The following is a 22,585-nucleotide window of genomic DNA, read 5'->3' as shown; positions in this document are numbered from 1 at the left end:
GAATGGAGATACAATGAAGCGAGACGAGCGGGGCTTAAATATTGAAGTGAAGACCACGATGAAATGAGCTCATAGGTGTATGCATCTGCCGAAAGAAGGGGCCACTTTGTGAGAACGAGTGGTAATTATAGCGGAAGTTATGCAGTCTTGTACAGGCTCCAAGGAGAGTAGTAATTCACTGGCGATGGGTGAATGAGAGACCTCAACGATGGTGATGGAGCCGAGTTGCAATGTATGAGACGTGAGGTAACACCGGTGAGAAAATCAAAAAGCAACAATCCCTCGTCCAGCTGTAGTGGGGACCGTTTGGAAAGCCAGGAGGGGAGAGAGAGACCCAGTGAGAGGGGGGAATAAATAAATAAATAAAAATAATAATACTAATCAAAAAAAAAAGGTGCAAAAAAAGCTATTAGGTTTGGGAAATAATGAGAAAGGGTTGAAAATACTAGTGGTGCCAGACGAGACTGCACTTCAAAATCTCTCCACCGAACTAAGTCAATGGGGCAAAAGTAAGACACTGATGCCGTAGTTGCACGAAGCGTTCAGGTGGTGGTGGTGGTGCTTGTTTTTTGTTTCCTCTCCCGTTGTAGTAGTATCGTTAGAAAGTAGTAGTATTAAGTAGAGTGGTAATGGTCAACGGAGGGTGACGGGACCATAACCGTAGGCACTTCAAGCATGGATCAACGCGTGTCCATTCCTGGAAGGATCCAACAGAATGAATGGGTCAACTAAACCCTCCAAGGAATGATGGATGGAGAAAATCAAAGGAATTTCAAAACGCCGTGAAAACTCAGGACCAACAACGGCGGTGAATCCAGCGAAAAGAGAGAGAGACAGAGAGAGAAAGTCAACAACCCGACTACGGAGTACAAGAGGGGGAAACAGGGAGAGTGAGTATGGATTGATGATGGATGCAGAAAAGGAAAAGAGATGCGCCGGAGAGACAGACTGACTCCGTACCGATTGGGAGGTAATGTATGTATGTATGTATGTACGGACGGTAGGGGGTGATGTATTGCGGGTTCGGTATCGTCATGACCGTATGGGAGATTCCCACCCCAACCAAGATGACTGGGAAGTGGAGATCGAAGTTCGACTGCTACCCTGAAGGAACATCTCGACGCAATTCACGACGCATAGGGAAACCAACAAAGGGAAGCCTCCAATGCCATGGCTCCATGGCCCATCTGAGAAGCTCATCGAGGGGCACCTTTTTTCACCACCCGAGAAATGGGTCGAGGAACATTGCCGGGAATTCATGACATCAATCAACACCCAAGACGTCCTGTGATCCGCTACCAGGATATAAAAAACGTGATCGATCAATCGCATGAAAGATTGAGATAAATTACTTTCCTGATTCTTATCGCGGTCCTGTAACTCAGATAACAATCTGCGGGGGAATCAATCCTCCTACTATGTATCCTATCCTTCCGTTCGTCAGGATGATCCCCCCCCCCCCCCCCCCCCTTTTCCCAATTGTATACTTAAGCATAAACGGGTGTTGACAACTGCCGATTCCCTCATCTCGCAGACAAAACAATCAACCAGCCATCGAATGGGATCTTGGAACCACTCTACCCGCATGGGCCTACCACGTTGTGCCGCGACCAGAGTTACATTCAGGTTTCCAACCCCCATCATCTGGGTAGTGTAATAGATTTCCACCTCACCAATGTGTAACCGTACTGGTAAGAGACAGTACGTCGTTACGGCAATACCGGTTCGACCCTAATGTGCAATCCTTTCAGGCTGCATGGAATCGTCTGCTAGTTTAATTCGTGTCACTAGTAGGAGTACTTGTACTATAATTATCAGGGGACGAATTTGGGATGTCTCCATTCAGAAGATCTGTCAGTGACTCCCGTGCACTGACATTCCATAGCAATCACCTAAAATTCCCCTGGGTGGCTTGTTCCAGGGATTAAGCAACAGAATGATGACGACAAGATCAAAAATCGACAGGATAAAAAAGGGGGTAAACATGGAATAAGTCACGATTAGTGAATAAAATAAATAACAAGAAAAAAAAAATTTCAAATAAAATCTCCGCAGTGTTGCCAGTTGGGTTGGTGTGGTATGTGACACCCATTTTGAGTGCAACGGTGGTAGTCGGTCTAATGAGAGTGGCCGAGACTGTTACACTGGACTGGAGACGGAACGGAAACTCCCCTAAACACCCATCGCACATCTTCTTCAGCCATTGCATTATCATGACTAGTCCAGATTCATATATCGTGTCTATATATCTATATATATACTCGGTACTAGGAGGGGTAAGACTGTTTAATCATGAACTATATCAATCTATGAGTGACGTGATCACAGCTCGCTTGGGATCGTCGACTTTTGGCGAGAGTTTGTTGGTTGGTTCCACTCTGATACTTACTGTGTATAAGGTTACGCTGGTTCAGCTACGTACGAGGATGTTCATGTGTCCTTCGTCTGTCTGCAATAGATCGTAGTATCTCCCCCATAGTACTAGACATGTATGTATGCACACGGGACGAGGTGCCCTCTGGACATGCCTCGAGGACGAACGAGTCAGTCAGGAGGCACAACCTCATCGATAGTGGTTTATCGCCTGCATTCCAGAAGCCCTGCCAAGAAACTGGAGGCTGCAACACGCGTACACCTCTCGATCCCCCCCTAGTCCCAATGCCGTTAGCCGGCACGAGACTAGTATCAATGCTACGGTCAGTTCGGTACTCCCGCGTACGCCTCCTCGTCGCCCAATACTAGTCGCTCGGTACCTCGCCCAGCGATCCTAATCTATAGGTCGAAGCATTATATCCCCCCGTGGGATATTACACCAGTCAGCAAGGGGTTAACCAAATTATGAACTGATGTTTCAACATCCAAACTGGGAGAGCGACGGGGGATGCTCTGCGCTGCGCCCTATTAGGTAAACCGGAACCTCCCTCCAATTAGTTAACTAGGTCCTGGTCTTTCCGTTCTCGGATCGTTCAATGTGAGATCTCAGACCCAGTCCAGGGAAAACTTCGGTTGAATGCGGCAAAACAATGTTTGGTTCCCACGGCTCTCAATCATTGTCGCAACAATGCTCATTGTCCGGTTTGCTCGCATACCACCCAGCCATTGGTTATGTGAGCTCATGGGAGCAAAGTGGGTAGTAGGTACGGGACGAGTAGTCGGTGTCCCGAATTCTACGACATAGATTATATACAATGCTCCAAAAGGTTCATTCTCCCTCTCATTATTGTAATGGTTGGCAGGACACCACCACGTGTTTCAGAAAGTTTCCCAGGTGGCACTGTTCTTTGTTCGCTCGGAGGTCCAGACATCAGACACAACAGCCATGTCGCAAATGGTGGTCATGTCCCTACCGACCTGGTGCTGTTCAACTGTAACATGAACACCCAAGAAATGGGGCTGAGTAAGTCACACACACACACACACCATCGATGCATGACGCTGAGGTGACCCCATCGGAAAATTTAAACTAACTCTATGCATCGGCTACAGATTCTCTAGACCAATCGCATCATCGCGTCGGGGATGATGATTGTGCTTCAGACTAAAGCTGCCTTATCGACATGTCATCGATAGAGTGGGGATTGGGGGTCTGGGCTGGCGCCACTCTGCCTTCAGTGCAACTGTCCGTCGGTTCCTGAGAACTACTGATCGATGCTCTACCGATGTTGCAACCATGTAGGACACAACAGTATATCTATCTCCTATAAGTGCCTGGTTCATCATCCACACTCCGATTATCCTGTAGATCATTGATCAAACGTTGCCAGGCGGACGAGCATTCCGTTTGGATGTTTCACTTGTCGAAGGTAATGCATGATTCCCATGCAGTGGCTCTGACACGGTGTCAAAGTGGTCAACCTGCAATGCCACGAAATCATGGATGCAATGGCATGGCTCAATGGCACGGTCTGAGACCGTGGTATCGCTCTTGACGATGGGACTTATGCGTCAAACCAACAGGATGGACCTGATACCTGCTTGCGTCGGTATCTGGCTAACTTGGCCAATCCTCAGGCACCCGTCTTTCGCTGTCAAAATAGCGTGTGTGGCTGTCCTTCTCATCATGACATCATCGCCCCTGCTAATGTCATATTATGAGTCTACCGTAGAGATTTTTCATTGAAGCCAAACTTTCTTTCCGAGTCGTGAGAATACAAAACAAACCCTGAATCGCTCACTATGTCCGTTGAAGGAGTCCGAAACGAGATAGGTGAGTCTGTCACCGAAGGCTCATCGTTTACACCCAATACCGTGGCGGTTCCCACCAAGAAGGGGTATCTCGCCCCGGTTCATACACTTGATTCCCTAACTGGACCACCCCCTGTGTACCTTGGAGGTCCGAAGAATAGTAACGGATGAAACCGAAGTCTACGAAGAAGTGGCAATCGTCCAAAGGTGAGTGCAGAATGCAACCATTCAAGAATCATCGTAAACACCCGTCTTTGCAGGTTATCTTCAACGATGGCTATGGCTATCGCGTAGGACGTTGCCCGAACACATTGGAGAAGATAGAATGACGCAATACAACATAGAGACTGTCATGCTTATGAGATAAGAAATGTCGTTGTTATCAGCCGTCATGGTCACTATGATCTAGATTTAGTTAATTACCAGCATGTCTATCTGCTGTGAAAGAGTGCATCGTTTCACTAGAAAGAGTATTTATCAGGCTGAGATCGCGACACTGGAGTTACATAGATGTGTATTTTGGTTATCGAGATTCATATTACTCCGTCGAGATTGAGAAGTTCTAGCAAAATGGAACAATATTTGCAGCGATCGGAGGAAAGTAGCTTGGATGGAATATAAACACAGGGAGGAAATGATAAGAGGGGATTAAATTTAGAAGACGAACTAATTAGTTTACCAATAGAGATATTTGTTCGGTAAGCTTATACTTGGATTGATCCGCGGGAGATAATCTGGATTAGAGCAGGGGTCCAGGAAACTAAGTAAAATATATTAACCCGCCACTACATGTAAATCACTAACCACTGCACTGTCTTCTCTTCCCAACATCTGCTAACAATTTCTTATGCCTTGACTTTTCACTTCTGACCAATTAGCCCTGTACTCCGTATATTTTCTGTCCATACCTGTTCTGACTCCTTACAGGGATTCGTTCACCACTTCACTTTGATATGTTCACTCAATAAATCATGACAATCATGGACCTGCAACAAGATCAGCAGTGATATTAATACGGTGGTAATCTTGGAAAGCGAGCTATCAGCTCTATCAAAGTGATCGACGCATAAACGAGACCTATTCAAGCAGAAGACCGAACGTCTTGGAAATGAGTCGTAGTCAATATGGGATCCCCAGTTTTATTTTCAGAACACAACATCTCAACACCACTCAACGCCCCAGACCAGTTAAACTAAAGAAGAGAATACAACACTTGTCGCGCATCGTCAAAAGTCATAACCGTCGTCGCTCGTCCCAGATCAGACCACCCACATTAAGCATTTCTCTTCTCCCGAATCGACACCCTCCCCAGTATTCTCGGAACAGATCGTCTCCTCGCTTTGACGACCCAGATTGTAAAGAAAAGAAGCCCCAGAACCACCAAGGCTGTGACAAGATCAATCATCACCGCGCCAGACTGGAAATACTCTGCCAACAATCTTGATTTCCCGGTAGCAGAGGGACAATGTTGGTTAGGTGTGCATGATGGACTGTGTTGGTCTTTCCTGTGGGTCATTGATACCGTGCAAGGCGAAGCAGAACACTGGATGAGTTGACATACAGCAGGAGCTGTGGCTCCGAGACTTGCTTTATGGAGGAAGGATATCTGATAACATGATCATGACTCAACTCGGGGTCTGGGCCGTACTGCGGTGGTTCGCTAAGCTGGAAACTTGGATTGCGGTCGCGCATCCAGCGCTCGTAGTCGGTTTCGGGTCTTGGGAGCGCGGGCATCGTGGTTAAGGTTGAGCTTAGGACTATGAAATAAAATGGTATGGTTGTTGTGGATCGTGAAGATGGGTCGAGAGTTGTAGGTTTATTGACATGGTTATCGGTGTTGGTTGTGTAGATACTGGGAAGGGTCTTGATTTTAGCAGCGACATGTTTGTTCGTAGGCTGAGTGCGGACCGTTGGATGTCAGCTGGATACATTTAGCAGTATGTCAAACAGAACTAAGTTCTTCGATTTATTGGCCAGTAGAATATGCAATGGATAATATATCCATCTGCTTCTGCGGGGAAATTACATGTCAAGATGGTAGAGAAGGATGGGTTATACGTAGATTATCATTTCTACTTTGAACTGCTTTGCTTTGAGGAGTAGTACAGTGCTACCTCACCTATATAAGTGCTTGTTTAGTGGACGATTAATTAGAAAAAAGAGAAGAAGAAGCACCAATCATTCTGCAATCTGCGGCCCTAATTTTTCTATTGTAGAATGATTGGCCTACCGTTGAGCCAAATCAGGCGTCGACAGGCTAACTCGTTTGATCCATTCGTAGGACTTGCCATAGGTCAATGTCAACGCCGAGCTGACAGACAGCTTGAACTCTCGTATAAGCAGTAGGCAACAGAATTCCCATGGTTGATAATGTACCCCCGTCTCGATTACTGATGAATAACTCCGAATACTTTACGCAACTGTGTACGCAACACCGATTGTCAATATCAAATAGTTATCCTTGTGGCCAAATGACTAAAAAGAGCGCCATCAGCAACAGCAATCTTCCTAGCGCTTCCACCCCCTCGATTTCCCGGTCGACCATCAACCACTGCAGCTTTAACGACCTCACCCCCGCTGACACCATCCATCGAAGTGAGCTCGACTCAGTCAATGTGTTTCGCAAAACTTTCCCAGGCAGTAGCAGGGTAACACCTATATCGCCCGCCAACACCACCATTCGGCGTAGTAAGATCAGTCATACTGTGATCGCTAACTCGTACGTCCGCCGCTGCAAGCTTGCCAACTGCGAGCTTGTCAATGTGTGCTCCGCCAAGTCCCTGGATGCCAATGGCTCCAAATTCGACGATGTGCGCTCAATCCGCGGTCACACCTCAGTGCAAAATAGTACCGTTACAGGCCAGAGTACTTTGAACCGGAGCAAAGTCAACGGGTCATCCGTCACGGACGAGAGCTGTTTACGACGCAGTCATCTTGAGGATGTTCGGGTGGCTCGAAGTCGTGTGAAGAGATCAAAGCTCCAAAACTGCGACGTGCGTGATTGCGTGATTATCAAGACAGATTTCACTGGCATGACTTTACGCCATGGGGTCTGGAAGAATGGGAAATTAGTTGGAAGAGTTGGAGATAATGAGGTCGTAATGATGACCCAAGACGGCCAGGTGAGTTGCGCTATCACTTTGTAGAGGATCCTTGGTCTTCTCGGAGACGTGTACTGACTTAAGATAGAACATCGGTCATGTTTCTTCGGAGCAGCTTGTCACACAAGATGCCAAAGTATGGGCGGACGATGACCCCGACTCGGATAGCTCGGACAAGGAAAGCTTGGATTCATATGACCTTCCGCCACCTTATCAGCCTTGATTGCTGCCAGTATTTCAGTGATGTTTTATGTCTAACGATGTGTATTTGTCGTCTCTTCTTTTGATATCCTTGATTCCTTGTTGTAACTGCACCAAGTTTTGTGCCTGCATATTCCTTCAAAACACGTCACGCGTTGCCCCCGGTCTGTTTTGTTTGTACTTTATAAGAATGCTTCACGGCGAGGCTATAACCATGATACGAGCGGTCGACCGTCACTGCAGACATCGCTTCAGTGGACTCACGTATAAACCGAGCCTACCCGTAACTAGCTGCAGCGTTTCTTGGGGTTAACACTAGAGCGCTAGGGCCCGGTTTGTATTAAGCTAACTGATCTCATATCCACATGAATCGCTGTTGTTACTCGATAAGATTTGACTGAGCATGACATTGCATTACTTGGCAGTGCAGCTGAGACAAATCCATAAATCGACCCCCTTAATATATGATGTCGTCATCTGGGAATTAGTGTCGTACCCTAGGGTGGTTGAATAAAGCTCTCAAGGGCATGGCTATCAGTATAGGGCAGACAGTGAGCGAGGTAAAAACTGCAAAGCCTGTGGACCTGGAACTTGGCACTCCTTGGCCCTCTTTCTGGAAGTATTCTAACTGGTGGGCATAGAGAGGAAGGCCTCACGGCTGAGTGAGATCGAGACCGGACTTCCTCGGCTGCCTCACGCAAGCCAATAAGATATGCGAGAAAGCCAACGCCATTGACAGATGACCAACATCGGGGTGATATCCCGCACATCATCTGAGCCCTGAATATCGTTTCCAAGCTCGGTAAAGCGTTATAGACGGGTGCTCACCCGTCCAAGGATCTATTTTTGAACGCCATTTGGCTTCTTGAGACTTGCACAGCCGTGTCAGGGAGATTACACGTCTTCGCACATTAGCCCTACGATATCATCCACTCGGGTTCACTGGAATAATGTAGCTTATCATAATCAACTAGGCTGGAATGATGACCAGCGTGGTTTCGTATAAGAATCCCCCACAGCCAGGGCTGCCCGTATAGCCCATACTTAATCACGGCTAATCCTGTAAAAACAGTATGGGACAGCGAACACCTGTTCACCGGGCAGTCCAGGCCTGCATTTTAGGGTTGGCTCTACTGTCCCTTGCCGTTGCGTCTCCCTTCCTTCCAGAAGAATCTTCCACGGAGATCACCTCAAACGATGGACCCAGTTTCCTCGATGAGACACCACTGCTGGCTCCTCGCGATGAAAAGCCTTTTACCCTCCGCATTATGCCTCTAGGTGCGTCCATTACCTACGGATACCAGTCAACCGATGGCAATGGCTATCGACGATGGCTTCGTCAGCAACTTCGTCACGCGGGATGGTGGGTGAATATGGTCGGCAGTCGCCCAAATGACACCAGCACCATGAATGACAATGTAAGACATTCCTAGTAGCTTGGGGCCCAGCTATTAGATTAAGGATATTAACACTTATGATTTGATAGGAGGTGGAGGCCACGTCGGGCTTTAGAGTCGACCAGGTCACTGAAGCGGCCGAGAAAACCATCCCGCAGCAGCCAAACCTCATTTTGATAAAGTATGGATGTCTCTGGTTATGGTATTGGGATGTCAACTGACAATACATACACAGTGCTGGCACGAATGACGCAAATCAGTACAAAGACCCAGCAGTCGATGTGTACAAGACAGGCGAACGGATGGATGCTCTTCTGACACGTTTGTTCGACACAATTTCAGGCACTACCATCGTACTATCTACTCTGCTCCCCATGGTTGCCGCGGATGATGAGGTCGTGAAATTCTCCAAATACATTAGTGACCAGTATCGAGAGATTGTTGCCGCGCGCCGCCAACAAGGCCAACGCATTGTCCTTGCTGAGATGAGTGACTTCATCAAACCTGAGGACCTGGTCGATGGGACACACCCAACTGACTTTGGTTATAAGAAAATGGCCTCGGTTTGGTGGGAAGCTATTCAAGAAGCTGAGCGGGAAGGGCTGCTCCAGCCACCAAACCACACCGGGGTAAGTGACACTAAGAGAACGACTTGCAAGAAGGAATACGGAAGTGGGAATAGCAGAGGTCGGGTTCAAACCCAGCGTGGGAGTGGGGCCGATGACGGAAATTATGTCCATAGCTCCAAGGATATGGGGCGCATCTTCAGTCCGGCTACTACGAAGGAAGAGAAGGACTTCGATCCTGGCATCAACTACGCTCAATTGGTGAACAAGTTTGGCGCCCACCGGGAAGGTGCATTGGATGAGTTAGTTTGGACCAAGGATGGGGATGGTACGTATATGTTCATCAATAACAATGATGGGAAGTTTGGAAGTGCAGTGAAGATTGATGTCAAGGATGGATGTCTCGCTAGAGGTATGCATATTCATGACTACTGGTTGATAACCTGGCCGACGTGCTTACATCGCTTGCAGGTGTCCGATGGGGAGATGTGAATGGGGATGGCATTGACGATTTCATCTGCATCAGCAGGGAGGGACACATGTATGTCTCGATTAATGAAAATCAAAACAACGACATTCCCACCTTCCGAAGCATTGGACTAGTCAAGGATAAACCTGGCAATGGCCTGGGTCAGATCAACGTTCGGCTCGGCGACATCGACGGGGATGGAAGGATAGACTAGTAAGCTCGCACGTTGCTCATCACTCAGTCAGGCTAACTCGCATGCAGCTGCCTGATCCATAACAACGGTGATATTCGCTGCTGGCGCAATGGTGGCCAGAAGGATGCACCCACACAAGAGTACGGTGGATATTGGCAAGATCTCGGTATCGTATTCAAAGGTAAAGGAATGGGAGATATCACCGGGGTGCGTCTCGTTGATATCAACGGAGACTTCCGCAGTGATTGGCTATGGCTAGACGAAAAAGGCAAAGTAACAACCTATATCAACAATCGGGGCACGGGAAAGAATCTCGTTCCGGACTGGCGCGAGGCCGGTGTCACTCACGCTGGGATGGGCGTCGATGGCGCGAAAAATCGAATCAAGTTTGGAAGAGTGTATGCCGGAGGTGGAGCCGACTACACCTGGGTCGAGTCCGTGAAACAAACAAATGGCGACTGGAAACATTACGCCCATGTCTATAAGAACACTGGACACGGCGGCACCAAGCTGAAGGGTATAGTAATGAGAAAGTTGCTCTTTTGCGATTGCGCTCGCTAACCGCGTTCGGTGACAGGCGATGGTGTCTACTACTGTGACATACGTGGTACTGGTGCTGATGACTATGTGGGTAATATTCGGTGAAGGTATTCTTCGCGTGCTCATCAACTTTGTATAGGTTTGGATATCATCTGAAGGGCAGGGCTATCTTTACGGAAACATCCACGATCCACCTGTTTGGAAGCCAGAAGGAACTGAGATATTCAATATCAAAAAAGACCGGAAAAGTCTCCATTTGGCAGACTTCGATGGTGACGGAAAAGTAAGTGGTCTTCTTTACCCGGTTCATCGAATGGCCAGAGTGGCGATGTTTGTTCAACACATTCCGGCGGGCCCGTCTAACCCATGTTTTTACGCAGTGCGATCTGTGGGCTGTGAAACGAGACACAGGAGAAGCCGAGATTTGGCTAAATAAGTGGAGCGACAATGCTCAGGGCGACTATTTCCAGTATAAGGGAGTCCTTACTGGTAATGCGAGATGTACTCAGGGATGGGGTGTAGGCCCCTATGACTTGGGCCTTCGGTTTGCAGATCTAGAGTAAGTCCATACAACAAGGGATTTGAATAGATACTAATGATAATAGCGGAGACGGTCGGGCAGACTACCTCTGTATGGAGTGAGTACTCTTCCGTTATCAAGCCTCATACATGACGCCGGAACGCTAAGGGCCTTGCCTATAGTCCGGATGGCCGTACGGATGGCTGGTTGAATAAGGGAGAGAATAGTTTCGAATCAATCGGTCAAGCCAAGCGAAGTGAACACTACGACCGTGCAAGTGAGTCTTTTTCAGCGCATATAATCATGATTTCAACCGTTCTGACCTGATGCAGACCATCGTTGGGCGGACGTGAACGGTAAGTGGTCCTCAATCAAGTGACGGGATAGGGCTCATTCTCAATAGGGGATCGGATGGCCGATTTCCTCTGGATCGACAAATTCAACGGTGATACCAAGGTAACCAGTACAGATTGGCATATTGAATCTACAATAGCTGATTCACTCGTAGGTGTGGATCAACCAAGGCCCTGTTCCTACCTTGGACTCGCAGTGGAGATGGGAGCCCCAGGATGGTCCGCGGTATATGGGAGCCGACCGAGGAGTGAGTACTTTAGCCAACGTATGATTATCTATCCAGCGCTAATCCTGGAAGGCCAACATGCATTTCCCTAATCTTGGTGGGCTTGGGCGAGCGGATTTTCACCAAGTCATTCCCCGGACCAACGTTGTACGTTTCGACTCCATTATGAGAAAGGTGCATATGCATATTGACGCCTTTTTTTAGGCTTATACTTGGTTCAACGAATGTCCCAATGAGGCTTTGGATGATGCTGATAGCACCGAAGATCCTGGATTGCCTCAATACCCTGCACCACTACAACCCGCTTCTATAAATAATAACGGAGCTAATGACGCCATGTAACATCGCTGTGCCTATCTGGGCAGACAGAAAGCAGAACGAGATCCATCCGTATGTTTATTAATCCGTCTCTTTTGATTACTGAATCAATCTTGGCCTAGTGGGTAATGTCCATTGGCCATGCACATGATGCTGTCGCTGTTCCCTTCTAGTCGTCAACTGTACATATGACCTGTTAGCAAGATGGGAAGAACAATTCCCGCAAAGCGGAGCCCACTTAGTTCAAAGACTGCAGGCTGTGTCCCAAATATATTTCCTGAATGAGACACCCGTCCAAGGGCCTAAAGTACGATGCAGCAATTCATGACTGCTCTTCATCGGACGGAGGAACAAGAATGCCATCCAGAAGTCCCTGGTGGGCGCAGTATACCGCGACCAGCGAATCATAGCAGAAGTAAATAAACAGTACGAACGAACACACCCGCGGTATTGATCTCTCCGTCTCTGTCAGAATGCTTGGCATGCAGTGTCGCCTTCACTATGAGATACCGAATATGCTGAATGTTGCCCTTGCGGAAGTCCCCCGAGCTCACACCGAGAATGTTCATAACATTCCGAGCATATTACCGCATCGCTCGGTGGATGGTCCAGGTATGTATGTCTGTCTGGGGTTGGCATTTCCGATCGGCTTGGGGTTGAAGCTTTCGATCGCCTCAATTGACAATGCTACTCCGGAGTGGATCGCAACTGTGGAGAACTTCTGTCAGCTCATGGGTAAGGCCGATGGGCGGACCATGCTGTTGCCTCGGCCTCCCGCGTCAAATGCGAGAGAGGTAGGAATGCTATCTGGATGAGGCAGGAAAGGAACCTTGTCCAGCTTGACACTGGAATCCAGCCATCATGAAGTGAGCACCAGTTCCTTCATTCTCGTCGCGGTACCGGAGCCATGGCATTCCATGCTGAACGAACGTCGTAATACAAATCCAAGGCTGGACAACCCGGTTCCGGGTTAACCGGGTTCATGGCGAGAGCATCTCGGCCATAAATTTCCGGTATTGACAAGGTCCTCCACTATTAGTTGGGATTAACCTGCAAAGGGATGGGGGGGAGATTTCGCTCTAATTTTAGGGCAAGTCACATGCTCCCAGCAGAACGTTGCCATGCATAAATCCCCACCGGATACAACGGTACTCAACCACAGAGGTCAGTGCTCGCTGCTGGGCGTTCGGCCCCGGAGATAACAACGTATACTGTGTCTGTAAGGCAGACAAGTTACCCCGTGGCAAATCACGAAACCTGATTTATTCCATGAAGGTTTGCCCCAAGTGGATCTCCCCCCAAGTAGTGAGTGCGGAGTCGCGAGCGTTATGAATGTAGGCCATACACCCTCAACCAAGAGATCGATATAGCCAGGACGTAATGGAAACTACGGCCGATGCGACGTGGCACCGCATAGTTCTTTCGGCCACCTTCCAGTATGCATGGTGTTGACTACTACATAGCCGCAGATGCTGTATTGAGAATGCGGCTGGAGCAGTATAACATGTAAGCGAGCAGGCCACAGTGACACTAATGCATGAGGAAGAATTATTGCAAGTGGGAAGAGTAAGCAATTCCGCCACTAATCGGTTGAGTGGGGTGCCGCTAATTAATATCAAACTCACCTACAGCCCTACTAAAGTCTTGTCCAAACCTTAGCCGAAGCTTGGTTCCGGGGCTTTATGTCTTCATAGTCGGTACCTTCGGGGCATAACTCGCGACACATTTGTCTCTTGGGAGGAATTAGCTTGATTTTTTGCCTAATGCACTGGTGGGTGACGCTTCGTCAGTTTGTCAGGTAACGCCTTATGCAGATGGATTTCATTCTGGGCCAGACACAAATCGTAAAAGCCCTATTGGACGCCTTAGGGACTGGCCTCCTGGCAAGCCACTCAGATTTACCTCAATTAAGGCATACCCCTCATGAAGCAGCCAATATGTGGCCTCCTTTAGGAATTGGTATATCAGATGAATGCCTGCTGCAACCCCCCAGCCTTCCGGCTCACCCTCAGACTCGATCAAGGAGTACCTGGCATGAGGAGTAGGGCTATGATCTGACAGATCTTACTCGTTCGCGACCCCAGCATCCCCTCATGAGGGGTTTTCTCTGGCTATATTAGAAATGACGCCGCGGAATGAGGGGATCTTCATTTAACACCCTGCAGGTTTCGGTTATATAAAGCCAGGCAGAGCGTCCGTCTTACTCTTCCCATCCACAGCGCCTCTCAACTCTCGACCGACCATAACCTGGCTCTTCAATATGAAATCCTTCCTCTATTATACCGGCTGCTTCATTGCTGTCCTTGGTACCGTTCATGGTGCCCCCGCTAGGAACTCCATCCGGAACTCTGGGAACCCCCCATTGAGAGGATCCGAGGATCTTCTGGGGTACTCTTCTGACAATAAACTATCCGACCATTCCACGGAAGAAATCAAGTATACCCTCCTCCCTGCGCAGAAGGAGGATCCGAAGATAGGGTCATATCTGGACTTTGAGAAGGTCGATAACCCGCAGCCCATTCGCGGCGACCTTGGAGCGTCCGACCCTGGCCCTCGTAAGTCAAGTCACTTCCATGCTTGAATGTCACTTACACTAACCGGTCAGGCAACTACAACTACGACCGGATTAATAGCGATAAGCTAGCTCCCCCGGGGACAGATAATGGGCAGACAATCAATGCTCAATGGCCCATGGGTAAGTCGAGTACCGTTCTCATTTGCGAGCACTGCTAATAGTTAGTAGGCCTCAGTCGTAACAGGTATTCATGAGCACTAGCCATAACATGCAACGTAATCAGGCTCACTCAGGGACAGATATGGCTCTGGGAACTCGGGATGGGCTCGTCAAGAAAACACCGTCGTCATGCCCGACGCTACCAAGATGGCCGGTGTCGATATGCGCCTGGAAGCTGGGGCATATCGTGAATTGCACTGGCACGTGGCCGGCGAGTGGTCGTTGGTGCTTAACGGGTCGTGTCGCATTCAGGTATTTGCTCCCATGCAGGTAAATTATGGGAGCCTGCTAACTTGACTTGTGGTAGGCGGTTAACGAGAACGGCGAGACCTTCATCGACGACGTGACAGAAGGCGATGTGTGGTTCTTCCCTCCGTAAGTCCAATCAATCCTTGCCAGTCTTCTACATGGCGACTAAGAATCAGAACAGTGGTGTTCCCCATTCCATCCAAGCCCTAGACGCAGGGGTTGAGTTCCTCCTCGTCTTCGACGACGGCGATTTCTCTGAAGACAACACCTTCCTCGCATCCCAAGTCTTCAGCCACAACCCCGTACAACCACCCAAACCCCCAATAAGACAATTTCAACGCTAATCAAGAAAACTCAGAAATCCGTGCTAGCCAAAAACTTCGACCTCCCCATCTCCGCCTTCAACGACATCCCAGAGGAAGAGCTTTACATTTTCCCCGGTACAAAAGCCCCCAAAGACATCGAGGAACAAAACGTAACAACAGCCGCCGGCATCGTGCCTCTAAGCCAAAGCTACTCATACCATTTCTCCGAGCAACCAGCCCATGAAGTCGCCGGCGGTTCCGTCAAAATCGTCGACCCTGTCACCTTCCCCATCGCCACCAACTTCGCCGCCGCCATTGTGACTGTGAAACCCGGCGGCATGCGCGAGATCCATTGGCACCCCACCAGCGACGAGTGGACGTTCTTCATCAAGGGCAAGGCCCGCGCGACGTTGTTCACGGCGCCTACGACGGCGACCACGTTCGATTACCGTGCTGGCGATGTGGGCTATTTCCCGCAGTCGAACAGCCATTATATTGAGAATACGGGAGATGAGGATTTGATGTTTTTGGAAGTTTTGCAGACTGATAAGTTTACTGGTAATATTACCTTTTCTTGACTTTTCACGCATTGATACAACGACACTAACGTTGGTGCAGATGTTGCCCTCGGTCAATGGATCGGGTCCACTCCGAAGCAGATCGTGGCCGATACATTGAAGCTGCCGGAGAGTGCTCTGAGTAAACTGAAGACAGAGAAACAGTACGTGGTTGCCGGGTCGAATGTGACGGCTGTGGCAAAGAGATGATCTCCCAGGGAATAGCATTCTTCCAGAGCGACGGATTCGATTTGCTTATAGACATGATCACATCGAGGGAAGACTGACTGCGATGCCGCGCATGTCACAAGCTGTTCATACATATAACACATGTACATAGCATCGTTTAAGCACCTACCACATCTACCGCAAATAGATATCGGGTTACGCTTACTGCCATACAATTCTACAACCCTCTCTAGACTAACTCGCCAGCCTACGCATTCTGAAACACTTGGGGAAACATAAGAGGCAAGATCCCAAGGATAGCTTTCCCAACATCCTTCATCGCTTCAGCCTTGGCCATTAAGTGATTTAGGCTTATATTCACTGGCAATCATTTCTCTTGCTAAAGTCACTCAACGTGTCGATTCACCTCATATGCTACAAGATTCAATTGACTCGGCTCATACTGTGCATATCCTCTCTAGGTGATGCACGTCCATCCCTAGACTTCGCAGCTGGGACAGAATTGTGACCTCTCCAGGGGAGGCTGACATCCACCCAATGAAACATACCATGATACGTATACCGTGCAAGGCCGTATCGGGCAAGGCCGTATCGGGCAGATTATAGGACTTAAAACATGGTTAGTACTCCCCATGATCATGTAAAGGGGGGACTGTAAAACCAATCGTCTTGTATATCACCGGTTCCGTTGCGTACTGTCCATCTTCAATAGATACTACTATTATACAAGTGACTATGTATATCGTTGAGTACACTGCATCTATACATCCAGTAAACTCCAAGCCAACGAATCCCGAAAAAAGTGTAATATATAGTCATGCCTCATATCTCATGTCCACGGGGTGTTACTGCACACCCTTCGGCACCCGACACACGGCGCGGGCATCATCCGGCATCGTTGTCCAGAGGACCTGTCGTACCTCCTTTCCTACTTGCTCAATGACGTCCATGGCCCACAAGACGTCGAGATGCTCGTACTCCTCGATAACCTTCTCATGGACAACATGCACATGGGGCTCACGTCCATTGCGGAACCGCCGAAGCAATTTCCTGCCATCCACCAAATTGTCGGCCCCCGCAACCCATAGAGCCATCGGGGGAGCCTGGGATCCGTACCATGCGGTATTGCTACGCAAGGTCCCATCATCGATGCCTTTTTCAAAGCGATGATCCTCTTCCGTCTCAAGGAGGCCGACGTCACGAGTGGCCAAGATACACTTCTGTGTGGCGAAGCATTCACCGCCCAACCACCATCGCATTGTCTCGGCACTGACGTATACCGGAGCGAACTGAAACATACGGTCCCGTAGGCCGCGATCCCAACGGGTGTCACTCCAGCCGAAGAGATACGAGAACACGTAATAGCCCAGCGTACCGTATATCTTCGGATGAAGATACCGGTGGACCGTCATCATGAAGGGAATAAAAGCATGGATGCCGAACACGATGCGAAAGACATTCGGGGAGATGATCCGCATGAAGCGGAGGTAACTTCTCTTGATCAATGGCCCGGCATACGCAGCTGGAGCCAGAGCACAAAAGACTGATATACGCTCGCCTAGCTCGGGACGTTGGTCTTTCGCCAGTGCAACGAACGTTTGCGTCGTGCCTTGCGAATGACACACAAGACCTAGTTTCTCGAAGCCGGTCTCATACAGAACGCGCGATACAAGGGCGGAAAGGTCCAGTACGCCCATGTGCTGGATATTCCACGTCCACATCCGTGGATCCGACGTAGACAATGTCGTGTGTTCCGGAGTCAGTCCGCAGCGGTTATTACCCAGCCACACATCGTACCCCGACTTGCAAAGGTAAAAGGCAAGACTATCTTCGTCGTTGGCACAGTACGCGCCGGCACACTGCAGTAACCCGTGCATGAGAAGAATGGGATATTTGCGGTTCGACCGTGAAAAGAGCCCGGGGTCCTTCTTCCCTGTAAACACCCCAGGTCCACGAGGCGCCCTCGCATCGGCAGGCAAGGGCATGTACTCCTGTGGGTTATAAACATGCCACAGAGTGATTATGAATCCATCCTCTGTCTGTACCCGGAACGTCTCCACGTCCAGGCCGACCCTTCTGGCGTAATACGCCACATCGCATATGACCGGATCCTTCCCACCTTCCAGAGGCGGACACTCGTCGGGAGCTTCTTCGTCGACTTCCTTCTTCTCCTGTCGACGCCTCCACTTCTGCAAGTTTTTCTGCCTCTCCAACTCCCGTGCTCGCTCCTCCTCGTAGAACGCTCGTTGCTCATTGGGATCTCGGCCTTGGAGGCGGGCCTTGGCGTGGGAAACAGCGAGTCGGGTCCTGCACACAAGTGCCCCGACAAGTACGGCACCCAGAAACAGCAGCGATAGCAGAAACGACACGCATTGCAGCACCCGACACTTTATGGTAAACACGAAGGAAGGAGGGCCGTACGAAGGCAGTGGCGGGAATAGCGGGTGGTCCTGGGACGGAACGACGTAGTTCTTGGGCGGTTTCTGCGACATACTCTGCTTCTTATCGTAAGGGCGATCGGTCCCGGTGGAGTCGCTGGTCTTCGTCGCGTTCAGCTCTTGGAGCTCTAGTCCCGGTTGGCCATTGTTGTCTTCTATCGGGGAGATATCGGGGTTTACCCTGGTCACAGTAGCTGACATAGACATCCTTTCGAACGGTGCCGGACTGTCTGTCGGTTCGCAGGATAGGAGCGGCACTTTGTATACGGAGTCGGGGTCATGCTCCGAGGCCGAGCGGATCAACATGATCGTGGTTAGGAAGTAACGGTAGCGGGGGAAGAGAAAGGCCACTTCATCGTACCCCCCTGGCGACCGATGAACTGAGGGGGGGGGAAAGGACTCGGAGGATAAGGAGAGAGAAAGGAAGACGTTGATCATTCGCCAGTCGGTCCCATGTTGCCCTTCCTCATTGGGAAGGGCCTCAAAAAAGGGGATCGACACGTGAACGGGGGGATTCCCTACGTAAGCAGCGCTGCCTCAGGCGACCGCCAGGGTCCAGTTTTAGGGGACGGGCCGGTGGTAGACATCCACAGTTACTACTGGCTAGTATAGTCCAGCGAAGTCAGGGTCTGCCCTTGACATACTAGTGAGTCTCGTTTGTTTATTTATTTCCCCCCCTAAAAGACCATACACAGCGACTGTTGAGTTGTAGCCCCCTATAACCTACAATAGACAATTGAATGATGAGTTTCAAAAAAAGATAATCCTTGGTCACAAGAGCAGTGCTAGGAGAATAGTATACTATACAAGATATTCAAGTTGGTCGTGATCCAATCATCATACCACGTCTCTCATCACCAAGATAACGGTTTAAACAGCCACTCGCTAGGTATATAAAAGGCAGTAGAGGCACCATGGAAGGGAAGAAAGAAAAATAAAAAATAAAAAAAATAAACACCGAACCAAGACCGCAAAACCCTAATTCATAAACGCCGACGGATGCTCTAGGCCTTCTCAACATGCTCCAGGTCACGCTTCATCTGGGCGTCGACCTCCAGATCAGCGAGGTTGCCAGACAGTTTGCCGGCAGCCACGTCGCGGACGTCAGCGTAGCTAACCGATGGGACAAATTCCTTGGAGCGCCAGGCCACAGGAATCTTGGCGTAAAGCTCATCGACCTGCTCCAGACTCAGACCCTTGGTCTCGTAGATGCAGGTGTAGACGAAAACACCGGCAATGAAGCAGAATCCACCCCAGATGAAGAACACCTTGGACTGCAGGTTAGCGTTGCCCGGGCCAGAGTTGACCATGTAAGGGGTGGCGTATGCGATGGCCCAGTTGAGGAGCCAGTTGGTGGCGGTTGTGATCGAGAGACACTTGGCACGAGCCTTCAGAGGGAATAGCTCACCAGTCACCACCCACGCGGTGCAACCCCAGGAGCAAGCGAAGAAGAAGATGTAGACACAGACAAAGGCGATCAGCACCTTGTTTGCGACGTCGGAGGTGGTGACGGTGCCAACAATGGCCACGATGAACTGGGACACACACATGCCGACAGCACCGAACAGGAGAAGCGGACGACGACCCCACTTCTCGACCATGTAGAGACCGGGGAAGGTCGAGACCACGTTAACAATGTTGGTGATCAAAGTGATGATGAATCCGTCCTTGATACCGGAGTGTTCGAAGAAGGTCGTTCCGTAGTAGACTGGAAGCGGTTAGTGGGTATGCAACATGGTGGTGTGGGACGGTAGAATACATACAGATGAAGTTGACTCCAGCCAGCTGCTGCAGACCCTGCACAGCGCAGCCAGTCGCCAGGCGCTTGCCGATACTTCCACGAAAAATAGAGAGGTAGCTCGCATTGCCCACACTGAGTTCATATTCGTGGTTGGCTTGGATCTCAGCCAGCTCCTCCACAATGGCGGGATCGTTGACATCGATGCGGCGAAGGCGCGAGAGCGCCTTGGCAGCAGCTTCGTGCTTGTCCTTTTTGATCAAGAAACGAGGCGTCTCCGGGAGTAAGAGCATGCCAACAACCAGGATGATAGCCCAGGCAAACTGCACAGCGACAGGGATACGGTAGCTACCAGTATCGTTACGGCCCTTGGTGGAATTGTTCACGATGGCAGCGAGCAGCAATCCAATGGTGATGGCCAGCTGGTAGGCACCAACAATGGTACCACGGATCCACTTAGGGGCGGTCTCGGACTGGTACAGAGGAACTGCAGCCTGTTAGCACACGATACGTTGGCTTGCTAGGTGGGTTATAGTTCATGACATACTGGTGGCAGACAGCAATCCAACACCTAGGCCCGCAAAGAATCTTCCTGCAACGAATAATGGGATGGCAGTGGCAGCGGTCTGGAGGATGACACCAAAGCAGAAGACAAAGGTGTTGATGATCATCGCAAGCCGACGACCGAAGTAATCCGCAATGGGTGCCGCACCCAGCGCACCGAAGAAAGTCCCTGCAGACAGGAGAGACACGATCATGGAGGACTGCGAGGAGGTCACGTCGGGGTAGTTGTCTGACGGGTTAATATAGCCCGTGGAGAACAGCTTGCGCCAGTACGGCATGGCAAGAATGCCGCTGATGGTGCCGGTATCATAACTAGAGGACCCAATCGTCAGCCGCCGGGTCTTTGAAAGGCTTCGAAGATGGTATCGAGGGCCAGCTTACCCAAACAGCACACCACCAAAGGCAACAAACAGTCCAATAAGGATGGCCGGGGCAGCAGAGCCCGTAGCATCATCCGGCTTCTTCAACATGAAGCCCATGGTGACTGTCAACACGGACTGGAGGGTCAATCTAGGGGAAGATTCTTCAGTGGTAGATCAAGACGCAAGTAGAAGAATGTCGGGATGACCGGTGGAGAGAAAAATGAGATACACGAACTCCATGGGGAAGGGGGCCATGGCAGAGTTTTTGTACTGCTTCAGACAGGAGGTCGCCATAGCCAATCTTGACCATATCCGGTCAACATGGGGAAAAACTACATTAAGGAGCCGGCCGAAACCAGCGCTATCCCGCATTTACAGCCAATTGAGGGCACGGGATCAGCCTAGGATGTGCTGGCGTCGGCCGCATGAGGGATTAATTGGCACTCTCGGCCCTCGACCTGCGATCTGTGTCTCTCTCCGCGCCACAGCCCCCGAGTCTGGAGAAGAGGAACGTTTGACGGCGTGGAAAGTGGAGGGGGCTTGCATGAGGCTACTGGCCCATGAATACGCATGATTGGCTCCAGGCAAGTAAGCAACATGGCCGAGGCCCCAAGTCAACCACGGGCATCGAACGATTCTGGAACTTGGCACGCAGAGTGGAGGTCCCCAATACGATAGACAGGTTTTTCCTTCCCCATCTACGGGATCCTTTCGTCGCGCCGTGACGGCAATCCGAGCCACGGGACAGGAAATACAGTGGCAAGAGAGATAAAAATAAAGCGTTGAGAGGGAACGATGATTCATGGCGGAGGGATGCCGAGAACGGGAAAGAAGTTCTTATCAGATAGAAATGCAAAGAATTCGGGCGATGCCGAACGCGGCCAACCCGTGACCATCCCGAAGTCACCACTTTTCTCGTAATACGAATCTCAAAGTCACATCGGCATCCTGGTCACCTCCCGAATGGTCGTCGGATGGGTCTGTAACCAGATGCCCGTGTCTGGCAATGTAATCGGATCGTGTCGAAAAGGGAATCATGCACGACCCCATGGCACACGCCTTGCTCACCTGGAGACTCCACGACTTCCGTCCGGGGAAATGGATCTAGGCATGGAGGCAGAGAGCCCAGTTCACGACAATCCGGAGTCTCACCGGTGCCATTTCGGGCAGCGAGCGTCGTCTCGACGCACAATGACATTCTGTCGGGAGGGCGAGGGTGTGGATGTGACATGGTTGAAGCAAATTAGGGCTTTTGCCACTTCCAGCGCGGGCAGCACGAGTCGGGGCTCTGATTGGGGGGCCCTGGGAGATCGAGTCTCAGAATCCCCCGAAATTTGCCCGCTTCTCGTCGTATAGGTTGCATAATACATGGCTGCGAT

General features: G+C 50.1%; 5 protein-coding genes across 5 annotated transcripts; 3 read left to right on the top strand and 2 right to left on the bottom strand.

The window, feature by feature from the left end:
- Positions 1–6,656: 6,656 nt before the first annotated feature.
- On the top strand, positions 6,657–7,509 carry ABOM_010975 (uncharacterized protein; the record flags this gene model as incomplete). The annotated part of the gene is made up of 2 exons (XM_022538103.1): positions 6,657–7,307; positions 7,375–7,509. The coding sequence occupies 2 exons, from the start codon at positions 6,657–6,659 to the stop codon at positions 7,507–7,509; spliced, it is 786 nt and encodes a 261-aa protein (XP_022383914.1).
- Positions 7,510–8,560: 1,051 nt separating this feature from the next.
- Positions 8,561–12,094, top strand: ABOM_010974 (uncharacterized protein; the record flags this gene model as incomplete). The annotated part of the gene is made up of 15 exons (XM_022538102.1): positions 8,561–8,905; positions 8,974–9,065; positions 9,120–9,862; positions 9,922–10,132; positions 10,181–10,629; positions 10,690–10,739; positions 10,792–10,935; positions 11,033–11,211; positions 11,258–11,290; positions 11,355–11,449; positions 11,505–11,528; positions 11,576–11,628; positions 11,681–11,773; positions 11,825–11,899; positions 11,957–12,094. 15 exons carry the CDS (start codon positions 8,561–8,563, stop codon positions 12,092–12,094), a joined length of 2,724 nt encoding a protein of 907 aa, XP_022383913.1.
- A 2,236-nt stretch (positions 12,095–14,330) lies between these two features.
- Positions 14,331–16,125, top strand: ABOM_010973 (putative oxalate decarboxylase; the record flags this gene model as incomplete). Its single annotated transcript, XM_022538101.1, has 8 exons — positions 14,331–14,625; positions 14,676–14,765; positions 14,814–14,829; positions 14,879–15,056; positions 15,112–15,179; positions 15,235–15,355; positions 15,412–15,916; positions 15,977–16,125. The coding sequence occupies 8 exons, from the start codon at positions 14,331–14,333 to the stop codon at positions 16,123–16,125; spliced, it is 1,422 nt and encodes a 473-aa protein (XP_022383909.1).
- An 824-nt stretch (positions 16,126–16,949) lies between these two features.
- On the bottom strand, positions 16,950–18,848 carry ABOM_010972 (putative ab-hydrolase associated lipase; the record flags this gene model as incomplete). The annotated part of the gene is made up of 1 exon (XM_022538100.1): positions 16,950–18,848. The coding sequence occupies one exon, from the start codon at positions 18,846–18,848 to the stop codon at positions 16,950–16,952; it is 1,899 nt and encodes a 632-aa protein (XP_022383908.1).
- Positions 18,849–19,546: 698 nt separating this feature from the next.
- ABOM_010971 (sugar porter family MFS transporter) lies at positions 19,547–21,323 on the bottom strand (the record flags this gene model as incomplete). Its single annotated transcript, XM_022538099.1, has 4 exons — positions 19,547–20,250; positions 20,306–20,767; positions 20,828–21,156; positions 21,226–21,323. 4 exons carry the CDS (start codon positions 21,321–21,323, stop codon positions 19,547–19,549), a joined length of 1,593 nt encoding a protein of 530 aa, XP_022383911.1.
- Positions 21,324–22,585: the final 1,262 nt, after the last annotated feature.

This window comes from Aspergillus bombycis, assembly GCF_001792695.1.
Source record: "Aspergillus bombycis strain NRRL26010 chromosome Unknown contig00155, whole genome shotgun sequence".
Classification (NCBI taxonomy): domain Eukaryota; kingdom Fungi; phylum Ascomycota; class Eurotiomycetes; order Eurotiales; family Aspergillaceae; genus Aspergillus; species Aspergillus bombycis.
The sequence above is the reverse complement of the archived record's forward strand: the minus strand, read 5'-3'. Positions and strand labels throughout refer to the sequence as shown.